The sequence below is a fragment of the Crocodylus siamensis genome, chromosome 11 (assembly GCF_052110815.1).
Source record: "Crocodylus siamensis isolate JL-2025a chromosome 11, ASM5211081v1, whole genome shotgun sequence".
In the NCBI taxonomy this organism is placed as follows: Eukaryota; Metazoa; Chordata; order Crocodylia; family Crocodylidae; genus Crocodylus; species Crocodylus siamensis.
Genome location: NC_143405.1, coordinates 59,648,910 through 59,664,205, shown reverse-complemented (window position 1 = coordinate 59,664,205; position 15,296 = coordinate 59,648,910). Strand labels below are relative to the sequence as shown.

General features: G+C 46.4%; 1 protein-coding gene across 1 annotated transcript; it reads left to right on the top strand.

Moving 5' to 3' along the window:
• Positions 1-241: 241 nt before the first annotated feature.
• Positions 242-2,452, top strand: GPR27 (G protein-coupled receptor 27). The gene has a single exon (XM_090021783.1). It carries the CDS (start codon positions 391-393, stop codon positions 1,567-1,569), a length of 1,179 nt encoding a protein of 392 aa, XP_089877909.1. The 5' UTR covers positions 242-390; the 3' UTR covers positions 1,570-2,452.
• The last annotated feature ends 12,844 nt before the right edge of the window (positions 2,453-15,296 follow it).

Sequence of the window (15,296 nt, the reverse complement as noted above, 5' to 3'; positions counted from 1 at the left end):
TTTGCCCTCGCCTCAGGCCGCCACTGCTTCCCTCGGCACTCTTATCATGAACCTTTGCCCCCCCCCACCCCGTCCCTGCTTTCATTCGTCTTTGTGTGAGGAAACCTGCGGCCCGCCCGCCCCCCGTGAGGCGCGGCGCGGCGCGGTGCGGGGCACCCTGGGCGCCGCAGCCGGGCGGCCTCACCCCGCCTGCCCCCGACGGGGCGGTCCCGGCGCTGTGCGCAGGCTCGGCTCTCCGGAAACCCGGCCGCTGCCCAGCGCCGCCAGCCATCGGGGCCCGGCCGGGCCGGCGCGGCCGCAGCATCGCGGGCAGGGCGGGTGCATGGCTGCGCGGGCGGCGCCGGGGCCGGGGCCGGGGCCGGGGCCGCGGCGGCGCTGACCGCCCCCCTCATGGCGAACGCCAGCGAGCTGCCGGGCAGCGGCGGCGGCGGCGGCGGCGGCGGCGGCAGCAGCAGCAGCCCGCACCTGCCCAGCCCCGGCGGCCTGCTGAGCGCGCCGGGCCTGAAGCTGGCCACGCTGGGGCTGATCCTGTGCGTGAGCCTGGCGGGCAACGTGCTGTTCGCCTGGCTCATCCTCAAGGACCGCCAGCTGCACCGCGCGCCGTACTACCTGCTGCTGGACCTGTGCCTGGCCGACGGGCTGCGCTCGCTGGCCTGCTTCCCCTTCGTCATGCTGTCCGTGCGCAGCGGGGCCGGCGCCTGGCCGCACGGGCCGCTCAGCTGCAAGGTGCTGGCCTTCCTGGCCGTGCTCTTCTGCTTCCACGCCGCCTTCCTGCTCTTCTGCGTGGGCGTCACGCGCTACATGGCCATCGCCCACCACCGCTTCTACGCCAAGCGCCTGACGGGCTGGACCTGCCTGGCCGTGGTGTGCATGGTGTGGACGCTGTCCATGGCCATGGCCTTCCCGCCCGTCTTCGACGTGGGCACCTACAAGTTCATCCGGGAGGAGGAGCAGTGCATCTTCGAGCACCGCTACGTCAAGGCCAACGACACGCTGGGCTTCATGCTCATGCTGGCCGCCGTCATCGCCGCCACCCACCTGGTCTATGGGAAGCTCCTCTTCTTCATCCACGGCCACCGCAAGATGAAGCCGGCCCAGCTGGTCCCCGCCATCAGCCAGAACTGGACTTTCCACGGGCCTGGCGCCACCGGGCAAGCGGCGGCCAACTGGACGGCCGGCTTCGGCAGGGGCCCCACGCCGCCCACCCTGGTGGGCATCCGGCAGGCCACGCACAGCCAGATCAAGCGGCTGCTGGTGCTGGAGGAGTTCAAGATGGAGAAGAGGCTCTGCAAGATGTTCTACATGATCACCTTGCTCTTCCTGCTCCTCTGGTCCCCCTACATCGTGGCCTGCTACCTGCGGGTCTTCATCAAGGCCAGCACCATCCCCCAGGTCTACCTGACCGCCTCGGTCTGGATGACGTTCGCCCAGGCCGGAGTCAACCCCTTCCTGTGCTTCATTTTCAACAAGGAGCTGCGGGTCTGCCTCCGAGCCCACTTCCCTTGCTGCCAAAGCATACAGAGCGCCCAGGGCACCATACTGTGCGATCTCAAGAGCTTTGGGATGTAGGGTGGCTTTCCTTTCTTTCTTCTTCTATTTATTTATGGGTTTACTTGTCTGTTTTTTAAAGGGTCGTTTTCCCTATTTCTGCATATGATCCTGGGAGAGCTGCCTGCGGGGACACTTTTCAGACCATCCTCCCCAACCCCCCACACCTTAGGCTGTACGAAGTTGTCTTATTTATTTTTCTATACTTTGCCTATGCTCTTCTCAAATCGCTGTCCACGGGGAGGCTCACATAAACAGAACACCCCCTCCGCCCCCCACCTTAGGCTGTAAGAAGCTGTCTTTGTGTTTTGTGTGGTTTCTGAAAACAAAAACAGGGCTCCACGTTTCTGGTCTTGCTTCTGACATTTGTAGGTGTGATTCCAACAGATTTGGATATAAGGTCATGGTGATTTTTCTTTCTTTTTTTTTTCTATTCCTGTCTGTTTTGATAAAGGCTTAACAATTTTATTCATCTAAGATTTGATAAAGGCCAAGACAAAATTTTATACTAAAGTTATTTTTTGATGACCTCAAGAGGTGTTGTTTTGTTATTTGATTTAAGGGAAGAACAAGAAGACAAAATCCCTAATTATGATAAGAAGTCGGTTCTTGTTGGGAGCTACTGGGTTGTGACGTTCTCAAGTGATTGAAGTATTAAAGCAGTGACTTGACTTTTTTGCTTGAAATGCAAACACGGTCTAGAACTAATTTCAGTTTTCTTGTTGCACTACTCATTTGGTAATATTTGTGAAATTGTGTGGTTTTAAACTATCAACTTGATCAGCTATAGCAGTTTTTAAAACTAGATTGGAATTCATATTTTACTGACTTTATAGGAAGTTATCTACCAAACTGGGTAATACTTGTACATTTTGACTGTTCTTTAATAAAATATTGGAATTTTTTCCTGTATGAAATTGTTTCGGAATGGCAGAACAGTGCTTTGCTGACAAATAATTTGTGTACATACAAGATTGCATGTCTCGTGTCTGAGTATAATTCACAGTTGAGGATGTCGTGGAGAAGCACAGAATTCTTATTTGCTGTTGGATCTCTTTTTAGGTACTTATACCAATAAAAATGACTAAAGCTATTTTTAAGAAGACTTAAGTTCATGATGGGTGACAGACTTAAATAGCACAATTCTTTTTCTGTCTGCTAAACCTAAATTTTCATTTAGAAAATTGCTCTTCTGATAATGATGAGATCACTGATTTCAGTTGGCAGAGCAGTTTCTTAACATGGTTACTTGATTAATAATGCACTCATTTGCAGGCTACACTCTTATCAGGAAGGTTATTTTTATGTTATTAATGAGCTAGGCATTTTTTTATTTCATTATTGTCGCTTGGGCTGGAAAGATTTATGTGAAATATTTTAACTGAGGTTCTGGTCATGAGATTCTGAAATACATAGTAGGATCCTATTCTAACCACACCAAGATAGGTTAGATACTTCAAAGATACATAGTCAAGTATATATCTCTTTGCCAAATATTTTATATCTATCTATGTATATCCATAGAGATGTATAGATAGATATAGATAGATAGATAGATATATTACATATATGTATTGGGGAGAATTCATCCCACACTAACATTTTCTAAAATGTCACACGCATGCTGAAAGAGCTAAGAGGCTTAATTTCTGCAAAGAAATGTTGGTAATGAGCTACAGGGACATTTACAGTATCCATCACCTGAGGAATATCTGTTGAGTTGCTGAAGAGATGGTTTCAGTACTTTTTTAAACTGAACAGAAGAAACAAGAAGTTTTTGGGTGATGGCTAAGACAACAGTCTGGGATTTGAGCAACAAATGGTGAAATCAGTTTTTTTTCAAACTAATTCAGGTTTGTAAACCAAACATGTTGGCCTCTCTCAGGCAGGGTGTGAGTCATGAGCTTTCTCCCCAGTACAGATGTGCAGACATCAGAGAAAGTTTGGAAAAGAGAAAAAAACCTCATTTAAACCATTGTCTTGCTTTTGCCAAAGTTTGAGTAAGGAACCTGGTACTGATTTGGGGATGTCAAAGCTTGAACAACAAAGTTAAACTTAATGAACATTCATAAGTTAGCAGTGGCACTGTGTGTGTGTGTAGGGGGAATTGGCAAGAACTTTTGATCATGGCAGAAGTTGTTTATGAGCACTATCTATGCCTCAATTCCTAGAGTACCAAGAATATTAATTATACTACACTTGTAACAATTAGCTACAGTTACCATTGTACCAGATTACTCATCAATGGAGGCTTACATGCAGAAACACGTGAATTGCCCTGTCTGGATACCGTTTGTTTTACTGTGGATCTTCTGGAGGTTTACAGAATAACACTTATTTTTCAAAGTAAGAAATCTCCTGTAGAGACGCAAGAATGTGCTAATTGGTGGTGTCTTCTAAGGGCACGCTAAGATTCCAAAACTGCAATCGACAAATTAATTTTTTACCTTTCCATAGCAACGGAAAGAAGAAATGAAACCACTGTTCTTGTTTCTCCGCTAGGTCGTAAGAAACAAACAGCAAGAGCAACAAAAAAACCTAGCCCTTGTTGCAGTGGAAGGGATTGTGACATTTCCAAATTTCTAGGCTCAAGATTATGTTCCATGGTGTTAATCTGGTGTTGAGATGGCCACTAATTTAGCAAATATGCCGACCACTGCAAGAATCAGAATTTCCCTTCTTATGAGACAAAAGCAATATGAACAAGCCATAGTCATTACTTGAATGGGGAGATAAAAAAAATCACCTTCAGGTTAATGTAATGATTTTGTTAAAATCTGGGAAGTCAAAGACAGCAGCACCAGGCCTTAGGTGATATTTTCAGTGGAACAAAAGGCATTACCTTTTCAGGGTGTGAAATCCCAAGGAGATGCACTGGGGTTGGTCATTGCTCATGGCAGAAAATGGAAATTTAGTTCCTGACTTTCAGTAACAGCAGGATCTGGCTCTACTCCAGGAAATGCAAGCAAAAGTGCCAGTCACCAAATACATAAGACTACACCTTGCCATACATGTGGGGAACTTGGTGCTGTCTGTGGCAACGCTGGCGTGGCTAGAGAATCCTTGGAGCAGGCCAAGGGGATGCTCACTTTGACTTATGCTTGAGGCACCTGCCCAGAGTAAACAGAGCCAGAATCTGCTCTCAGTCATGCTGGTGCAAAACTAAATTTGCTAATGCTAGTGGGATTATTCTGAGCAGGTATCAGCTAGAACTTAAGCCTAGTGCAATACTAAATGCCGAAGCTAGATACAAGTGAAGGACTCTGTATCGCATCTGCACCCACAAAGCCCACTTCATAAGCTACTGCTGGCAGATTCAGTCACTGAATACAGAAAGCAGTTTTCAGGAAATGAGAGAACTAAAAAAGAACCGGAGAAACAATAAGATGAAGGATCTCTCAGAAACAGTAACAGGAGTGATAAGGTGTACTGAAGTCAAACGTATGAATCATATTCAGTAACAAATATAATCATGCGCTTCAGCACACTTTACAATGTTAACTAGGCTTTACAAAATCCTTTGGAGAGGACCCCCCTCCCCTGCCCTTCTGCCCTTGGGGAAAAAGTGCCATATGGGTTAAATGACCAAGATCACAGGGGAGGAAGGGTCAGAGAGAGGACTGAAGCCTCAGCTGTTCTGACTCCCACTCTCTTATGTCTAACTGCTGGACTATTTCTCTCTGAACCACTAGGTTAGAGAAATAGTGCTTAATCGGCAGGATGGCTTAGTAGATGGAGCATTGGGGTGGGAGTCAGGACACCTAGATTCTGTTTCTGACTCTCCTACTGGTCTGCTGGATGGCTTCAGGATAACTTCACCTTTCACGGTCTTGGTTTCTCCATCTTCAAAATGCGGCTAAGAATACTAATCTCCTTTATGATGAACTTTGAGAGTTGGGATGAAAAAGGGTAAAATAAGAGCAAGCTATTAATAATTACTCACTGACTTCTTTCAGGAAAAGTATTTAGTGAGTTGCAAAAGGTAGATGGGGAGTTGAGTGGCCATTGAGCTGTGCTAACATGTTTTTCTGTCTTAATGCGCTTGGGTAGGATTTATGTCTAGTATTGTTTGGGTATTTCTTCCCTATAGACTTTATGTATTAAATTAGTAATCCTTCTTCTGGTTAGCATCATTGTCAGTGTCACAAAAAAACCCCTCCAGTGTCACCCAGCTCACGTGTTATAGCACACGTCTTTCTGTTTGCACTTTGGCTGTGGCTGCTGAAGTCAGAGCACACGTATTACATTGAAAGTATATATTTATACTGGCGACTTACTAGTAATTCTTTGCTTCAAGGTATTTAATGCGTTCTCATCAGATACCCAGGGTGCGATCTTTGCTTCAGAAGGGCCGGGATTTCACCCTCCTTGTGAAAGTTAATAGTTGTGCTGAAATCTAAACAAATGCTGTTCTGCAAGGCAGTGTCCTGTGGTGACTGTAAAGTTGTGTAGCCATTGCTGTGCTGAGTCTCTGATATAGTCAGCCAGCAGGGGTACCAATAAAGAAAGAGTTGGCGAGCGTGAAGGAGTAGAAGTTTTGTCCTCACCTAGCCACGGGGAGCAGAGGCCTCATTCTTGTAGGGCTATGGTAGGGTTGTCTGGCTCTGGTGCTGCTAAGCACCCCAAAGCCAGCCATGGAAAAGCAAACCCAAAGAGTCTCAAGTTGGTTTCTGGTAGTTCAAAAAGTTTGTCTTCACATCTTTTGTCCTAGGCGAGGAAGGCGATTTTGGTCAGGATTATCCTGGACTCAATGATCTTCCGAGGTCCTTTCCAGCCCTAATGTCTATGAAATCCTAAAATGCAGGGATTTTCCAGCTCAGGTGCTCAAACCACCAGAAACTATGCTCTCCCTAACACTGCAGAGAAGGAAGAATATTTCCCCAAATACCTTCCTTGTAGTAACTCTGAGTCCCTTTTGAAATCACTTGGAGCTTGGGAAAGTTTGATTGCAAACCTGCTCCTGGAGTGTTTGCTTATCTAGAACCATGGTTGGCTTGGAGGTGTAGTTAAGTTAGCGGTGTTAGTCTGCCATCAAGCAAAGGCAGGGTAGATTTTCATCTTATAGACTAAATTATAGATGTATATGGCACAAGCTTTTGTGAGCTGGAGCCCCATCAGCTCTTCCTGCCTTCATTGTGAGATAGGGGTGCTGTAACTTGTTTTGACCTTGTATAAGACAGTGTCCCAGGTTTTACTTTTCTTATCTGTAACTGTGTTATTAGAGTTGCCTCCTTCCCACCTTCCTATACAATGGAGAAAACTGCTGCTGACAACACAAAGCATTCCTCCATGTGAACAATCCTGCACCATGCAGACTGGCATTGGTTAAATTTTCAGAGTAAAGCGAAGCCTTCTTTAATGTAGCCCCTGTATCTCTGTTCATGGTTAATGCCCTCAGTACTTGCAGCCCCTTTGATCCTGTGAGGCAGGCTCATTTACTGGAAAGCCATTACTCCTTTCTTCAGTGTCACAGATTTTTTCCACCTGTACTGTGGCCAGGTTGATAATACACAGCAACTAGTGTGGGAGGCTTTCAAGTTCAAAGCAAGCCTTGTAAGGGTGTGAGAAAGCTATGAAGACAGATAATTTTAGCACAGGACACCTAGAGTAGGTGGATATCTAGAGTCAGGAGGCCTTCACAGAGCCTCAGTGAAAGGAAATCCCTTGCTAGAGCTTTGAGTTTTATTCACAGGGCTCATTGTTAAAATAACCAATAGGTTAGGCATTTACAGTGAGGGTGATTAATGTAGGAAATGAGCTACCAAGGGAAGAGGTAAATTCTCTACCTCCAAAATCTTCACATTGAGACCGAATGGCTTTCTAGAAGAGGCGCTTTAGCCAGGCATGAGTTATTGGCCCAGTACAGCAGTAACTAGGTGAAATGTTAAGGCCTGCAGTATGCAGCAGGTCATATCATATGCTATGATAATCCCTTCTAGTCCACAGCTTTACCATTTTACATGCAAACAGCAATGAGAGGGCAAGCTAGAATAACAGCTCTTTTCTCAGAAACTCTCAGGCATGGCTTCATAGCATCTCTAAAGCCAGCCAACTGCAGGCTTTTCATTAAAAGTAACAAGGATATCTAGTTGAATCATTAACAAGATTCAGCCACTTTGCCTCCGTTCAGTCCCATTAAGCCCTCCGCTTCCTTTGAGGAATCCTGCTTTCAAAGACGTGCAAGAGCCAGTTTGAAGCATCAACAGTAAATATCTCCTTTGTGTCTAGGTGGACCACCGACCCTAGTTGACTATGGCCTGTAAGCGTTCAATTCAGAGAATATGATTAAAGCTGCAAGGAGGAGCAAGGGACAAAAATAAATTGGTGCATTTGTTTGATTCTTTCTCATTTTTTGGGGGGGTGGTCATTTTTCAAGGCAGGGTACAAAACTATAAGGCCCAATCCTCTGCTGGTGGAGACAGATGTTGATGGAGCTGGGCTGATCTAGGGTGTGTGAACCACGATCTCTTGTTAGGGCAATAGCGGGATGTTTGTGTCCCAGCCTGGACCCAGGGTAAGAAAACAGAGCAAAAGGTTCAGAAGCGAACATCAGCAACAGCATTAGTGTGAGACAGAGGACAGACGGACTTTCTAGCTCGGCCCTTCCTTTCTGCTAACAGTTTTTATCACGCCCGCGCCAACATTACCACTCGCTGCCCTCAGTCATTTGAACAATAATGTTTAAGTAGATTTATCATTTGTTATAAAAAAAATCCAAAGGGGAAGGGAATAGGAAGGCAAAGCTCCGAGGGCTGAAGTCACGGCTCTTGACAGCGAGAGAGAGTGGAGTGATTTAGTGGAATATTACCTCACTCCATCAAACCAGTCAGCCTGTTCCCATCTGTCATCCTAGTGCTCAGAGGAGGAGGATGGCAGGGCGGCAGCTGAGTAGTCTGATAGAGGAAGGTAAATCAAATGTTTTTTTTTTTTCCATTAAGCTTTGCTAGTGCTGTGTGGCTGCAGCACGTTGAATCACGCTGGGAAGGACAGAGAAGCACCAGTCCCCCTCATACAGCTCTGGTGCAGGAATTTGGCCCTTAGCATCACGTTGCCAGAAAGATCCTGACCAAGTGGAACGAGCTCAGAGAAGAGCAAGGAAAAGGATCAGGGTCTGCAGGGACCGAGCAATGAGGAAGACCTGCCGTAAGCCTGATACGTGACTAAAGGGAGAGGATGTGGGCGTGAACGGCAGGGAGAGGGCAGAGTCACGCTTAAGAGCAGTGGGAGGAAACTCAGAAAGGACAAACTTGGGCTGAATGTCACTTAAAATCTTCCTGACTCAGATCTGTGAGGCTGCAAGGAAGTGCTGGAAACACAGCCACTCAGTACTTCTAAAATAAGAAGGGGCAGACCCCAGGAATTCCTCTTCGGCTCTGAGTTAGACTGGATCATCTAATAGCTCAGCTGCATCCCCAGTATCTATGCTACATAGTGCCTCAAAATCTCTCCCAGACTCTTTTCTCCCTCTATTTAGATTTCAAACTCTTTGAACAAGGATTAGTACCTCACTCTTCATTTGTATCATACCAAGTACAAAGGACCCTCAATCTTGATTGGGATGTCTGGGCCCTATGGTATTAGAAATAATAATTAAAAAACAGAACCTGGATCCATATCCCCACTGGAGGCTGGAGGAGTTTTTCACCAACTTCAAAGGATTTTGGATCAATGCTCCCTTTAAAATAGTAAGTGAGCTCCCTACTGTGTCCTTTGTTTGAGAACTGCGATTATCAAGCAGGGTGCTGCGAGATACTGTTAAGGATGTTGCACAATATTAGCACAGTTAGGTGCTTAAACCCCTACAGAGGATTCACAGGATAAACGGAGATTTCAAATAGGAATCCAAAAGCATTCTGACCTGTTCCGGGCCTTCTGAATTCTCTGCGACAGAAACATTGCTCTAGTATTTTTCTGTAATCAAGAAACTGGGCAAAACTAAAAGCTAGCATTTTTTGAAGGCCGCCCTGAGACGATCGAGGACTGCCCTGAGCTTAAGTGTTGAGAACTGCTCTTATAAAAGCTGCCAAAACCCAACCAGAGCAGCAATGTACGTCTTCAGAAGCAGCCAGGACTTGCATATTGTGTCTGCTCAGTAAAAATTAGTTATTTAGAGCCCATAAGGTTCCCATAGTTATTTTTTTTAAAAACACATTATGTTTGTTATGTAAAAGACCCAAGACTTCCTCAGCTCTCCTAGTGGTCAGTCTGGAACCAGCAAGAAAACCAACCATCACTGCCTTTCTATTAAGGGTGCTTTAGTTTGAAAAGCAATGCTGAATGACCGAACACTGAGAATCAGAGTGGCAGAGTCTAGCAGTGCCTACCCCATTCAGGCTGTGATCTTGGATTCCCCCCCGGGGAAGGAAACTTCCCACTTCTGTGTTCAGAAGCTTTCATAACTTCATGTCCAGATTTAAGATTCTGCCTCTTTTGCAAGCTCCCTGATTTTGCAACTCCTTCTTTGCTAAAGTGTAACTGAAGTCTGCGCATGAAATTAATATGACTCAACACACTCCAGAGCAGTTTAACCCAGAGTCAAATGCTCCTGGGCGCAGCGTTTACATGTGCACCTGGGACTACAGCCATTTGAGCAGGGGTGGAGCAGCCCAGCGGTCAGCCCTGGGCTCTGGGTGGTGGTGCAGGGGCTGACAGGAGCTGGGGGTCTAGCCCGCAGCTGGCTGGGCTGACTGGGAACAATTTGTGCCCAGCAGTCACCACCTACACATGCATTTAATTGCACTTAATGATTCTGCCGTAAGATTTCATAGATTCCATCCACATTTGGGCTAGAAGGGACCCCAGAGGATCATCGAGTCCAGCCCCCTGCCCCAGGGGCAGGAAGTCAGCAGGGATCATAGGATCCCAGCAAGATAAGCATCCAAATGTGTCTTGAAGACATTAAAGTGGGTGCTTGAACTTCCTCAGGTGGCAGGCTGTTCCAAACCTTGGGGGCTCGGACAGTGAAGAAGTTCTTTCATATGTCCAGCCTGAATCGGTCACGGCGGAGTTTGTGACCGTTCGACCTCGTCATCCCTTGGGGCGCTCTGGTGAACAGACGTTCCCCCAGATCCTGGTGGTCACCCCGATAAACTTATAGGTGGCCACCAGATCACCCCTGAGCCTGCGCTTTTCCAGGCTAAGGAGCCCCATGGCTCTCAGCCTGTCGTCGTAAGGTCTGCTTTCCTGATCTCTGATCATGCGCGTGGCTCTCCTCTGGACTCTCTCAAGATTCTCCACATCCTTTTTGAATTGTGGAGCCCAAAACTGCATGCAGTACTCCAGCTGCGGCTTCACCAAGGCTGAGTACAAGGGGAGAATGACATCCCGGGATCTGCTTGAGAAGCATCTATGGATGCAAGCCAGCGTTTTGTTCACTTTACTAGCCACAGCATCACACTGAAGGCTCATGTTCATCTTGTGGTCAATCGTGACCCCCAAGTCCCTTTCAGCTGTAGTGCTAACCATAGATTACTGTCCCTGACAGTACTATCTTACAGCAAGTTAATTAATTTACTGTGCCCTAATACTGGCACATGCATAGACTGTGATGCTTTACTTTGGAGCTAATTAGTCTACTCTGCAGTAAAGTGCACATGTAGACATGTCTAGTGTGTCTCAATTGATCCACACGTGACTGCACGTGGAGTCTGGGCCCAGAAAGCACTTCAAAACAGAGCTTCAACACTCCCATTGGAGCTGCACTATCACCAAACACCATCTCTGGGATTTACCTGTAAACCGAGGGCACTGCCCTGCCATGGCTACATTTAGGCGCACACTCTCTCCAGCCACAACAGACATTAGTAATTAATAGTTAATTTGTGCACTTTCACAATTCAAACCACATCCAAGCCTGAGGCCAGCTTTCCCACCACACCACAGCTATATTCTAGTGATTCAAAGCAGCTGAAGCACATCAGTAAATCTGACCCCTAATTTGTTTTGATTGCGTTCTGTGATTGATCTAATTCTTGCATGCTCTCAAAACCCCCATTGACATGGAATAGGTGATTCACTCTGCCTTTGATGTTTGTTGAAATCTACAACTTTCCTGGATCCATAACTGCTGATTTATGACGACATTTCTAACCACACTAGTTTGGCAGCGTATTTCTGCGTGCTTGTGAAATGCACTGGGATTTTGCAATTGTCAAAATCCTTCTGTCTCTGTCTTTGCAGAATCCTGCCACCCCTGCTAGCATTTCCTAACTTCTGGAAAATGTCACCCATTGTCGCAATGAGACAGCTTGTTTAAATCAAGAGGCTCTTGGCACCTTTTGCTTCTTTTGAACACCCATCCTTTCAGTAAGAAATTGTGATCCTACCAGGGGCTGTGAACAAGACCTTTAGCTGGCAGCCATACTTGTTGGTATTCATACATTGTTTGAACTTATGAAACCTTGTTGGCTCACAGTGCCAACAAGGCTAATTAGCATTGTGCTGCTTTATGATGTATATTAAGAAAGCCCCCAGTATGCTAGAAATATGTCTGGTAGAGAACAGGCATATATTTCTAATTAATTTCATAATGAAGTTTGGGAATGGTAAAATTCTTGTGCCAAGGTTTGATGTTTGGAGTCTGCAATATCTCAGGGTCCTTTTTGGACAACCAATATTGGTTCTTCAGCTGAGGAATAAACTCTATCACTAGATCCCCAAACCAACTCCTTGCCAGTAGGAGCCAGAGCCCTTCTATCACCTCCAATACCAGCCTACATCACCTCTTTAAAAAGTTACCTCTGTGTCCCAGGTCCCATCCAGTCCCATGTCTCTGGTCACAGATTCCTTCTTCAAGATGTTGGCTTTTCAGCTAGGAAACCAGGTCCTTGGACAGGCTTATCACAACAAGACTCTGCTGTCCTCTGCAGTCCTTGATCCGTTACCAGCTGTACCCAACTGGGGCTTTGATTAGAGCGAACTCTCACCGAGGGCATATTTGGCCCCATTCTTGTGCCTGTTTGTTATTCAAAAAAGGCAATTGTTTAGCATTACCAATACAGTCAGATCTTAATAACATTTGATGCTACAAAATGACATAAATGCTCTTCGAAGAATTACGGGTAAGACGATGCAAATGAAGCTGGCCCGAGCTGGTTTCTCTCTTTTTCAGCAGCAAAGGGCTCAGGTCCTTAAGTCTCTATCCAGGGGGCTATCTTCTCATATAAAAAATGCTGTCAAAACCCCCCCCACACACCTTGTGTTTTGGAAGGCAGAATGGAGAATAAAAAGATGTTTCCGGAGTCATGGCTGACTGGGTGACATACAGTAAGTCCTAGCAACACAGAAGTTGTAGGTGCCAGCTGCCATACCCAGACAGTCTCTGGGATGCCACTCTGTTTCCAGGAGAACTTGTGTTATACAAGGCTAGACTCAAGACCCTTGCAAGAGTGCTAGGCCATTACTGTTTGTAGTTCTTTATATAAATTCCTGTAAATAAAGTGTTGTTTCCACATCACAGGCCACATCAAGATACTACCAGCAGCTCACTTGCTGCTTTAGGCACAAGCTACAGTGCTCAGACAATAGCCATGGTTGTGGGAAAGTTAACGCAGACTCTGCCATCTTGGCAGCTACACAGGCTTGCTTGTCTTTTCAGCAAAGAAAACAACTACCCTGTGTAAAACGTGCATCCTAATTTGGTGGAGACTGATTCCTGTGGAAAAAAGTGGGTGGTGTATGTGAGAAAATATGGTATTTCCTTATTCAGCAAGTGCTCCCGCAAGTGAAAAGGTGCTAAACAGAAAATGTGCCATTTGGCCACATCTCCCAATAGGCTTCCTACCATGTGCCAGGATGAACTTTAAATCAAAGGGCTCCTACAGATGTGCGGGCAGCCTGCGCCGATGCACTGGAAAGCCAGCGCATTGGAGCAGACTCAGTTAATCAAGTCTGCTGGAGCACGGAAACTGATGCAGTCCGGCAGCTTTCCGTGCCACATGCATCAGCGTCCTCGTGTGTCCCTGTGCTGAAAAAATGCTGGCGGGGCACTTTGAAATAAAACATGTCCAATAAGCCTTAGTTCAAGGCTGCCATTTTTTCTGTGTGGGGACACTGAGACATGTGACAAGCAGGAGTTTCCAATTAGCATGGCTCGCTAATTAAAGCACCCAGCACTGGGTCCTTGAGCACAAGTAAAAATGCCCAAAGTTTCCAGTCTCAAAAAAAGAAACCCCTCACTCATACTAACCTGTTCTCCTGCTTTATGCTGTTTGCCTTATCATACTAAACATCCTAATATGCATCGTCACTTAATTACTAGCCAAAGTTTACTTTTTTAAAAAGACCAAGCTCTACAAAAAAGTCCAATTAAAAAGTTCTGTGGTTCTGTAGTTAGTACACTGTGCAGGTACAGTAAAATCCCTGCTATTTGGGATTTTACTAACTGGCATTTCTAGCAACTGGACTCTCCGGCGAGCGGGCCAGACATGATGGGGGGAAAGCCTGCACGCGGCAACCACTGCCACCACCCACCACATTGTGCTGCCACCTCTCTGCATGTGGCTGCCACCACCCTCCCAGCCCCGCTCTATGTACCGGTGAAAACCCCCTGCCCTCAGGTAACCCGCATTTTTTACATTACCAGCACCCCCCATTCTCCACTCGTACCAGATACCAGGGATTTTACTATATTTCCCAAGCAAAACATGGCATTTTCCAAAACATTATATCAGCTCTATGTTTCCACGTTCTCAGGAGTTTTATTCTTGTTTCTCAAGAACTCCCCATCCCAGTTCTGCATTCTCTCAGGCTTGATACTTTCTATCTTTTTTGTTTTCCACCTGTATTTCTGTCCTGTCGCATGGCTTAACCACAGTTTTGCTTTTATCCCCTACTTGCATTTCTAGGCCTAGCTTTGTAAATTCTTCAAGTTTCATTGCCTTGAAATCCACCACCGAATGTGAGAGAGGGGTTGCGAGGGGGCAGGAACATGAAGCTGGGAGGTGGAGAGTTAATGGGATAGGGCAGGTAATGAAATGGGAGGTAGAAAGGAAATGGAGGCGAGGGAAGGATGGCGAAATGCAGGAAGTCAGCCACTGAAGGGTAAAATGAAAACAAGTGAAAAAAAAAGAATTTAAAAAGAAAGAAAGAGGAAGTAAATTAAAGAAGGTCTCACATTTTAATAAATTATGATTTGGGACTGGGGTGTTGGTCACGGCAGCTGGGAGTGGCGAGGCACTTTTGGGGGAGCTACCAGGAAGAAAGCTTCAGTCCATGGGGACCTGCTGCAGCCCCCTTCCTTCCCCCAACCCAGATCCCATTCCTAGACCTATCTGTGCCCTGTGATCTGGCTAGCAGGCATGTACTCTGCAGGCTGTTTGCACCCCTGAGGGTGGGAATATCACACCCTCAGAGGCAGGAGGGGGAGTTGGCTTGGTGTCAAATCACCCCCTGGGGCAGTAGAGTTCAGGGGTCGTAAAATTTTCCACACAGAACAGGGGGTCAGGAGGGGACACTGCATCCTGGGATGCTGGAGGACTGCAACTTAGGTGGCTTATTTGTGGGGAGTACTCACACATCAAGCTGGGTATCACAGATCAGAGAGAAACCTGCCTTGGAGTGGCGTAACTTTAAGCTGCCTAAAGCGTGCTTAAAATTAGTTCCAGATGTCAATGTGTGGACAGTCCAGGGGTTAAGAACTCCAGGAGCCACCAAAAGTAATGTGTAACAAAGCCCTAAATCTCCTTCCAAGTCTATCATTGATATTATGATGAAAGTCAAACCACACAGTTCAGACAGGAGCAGTAAAT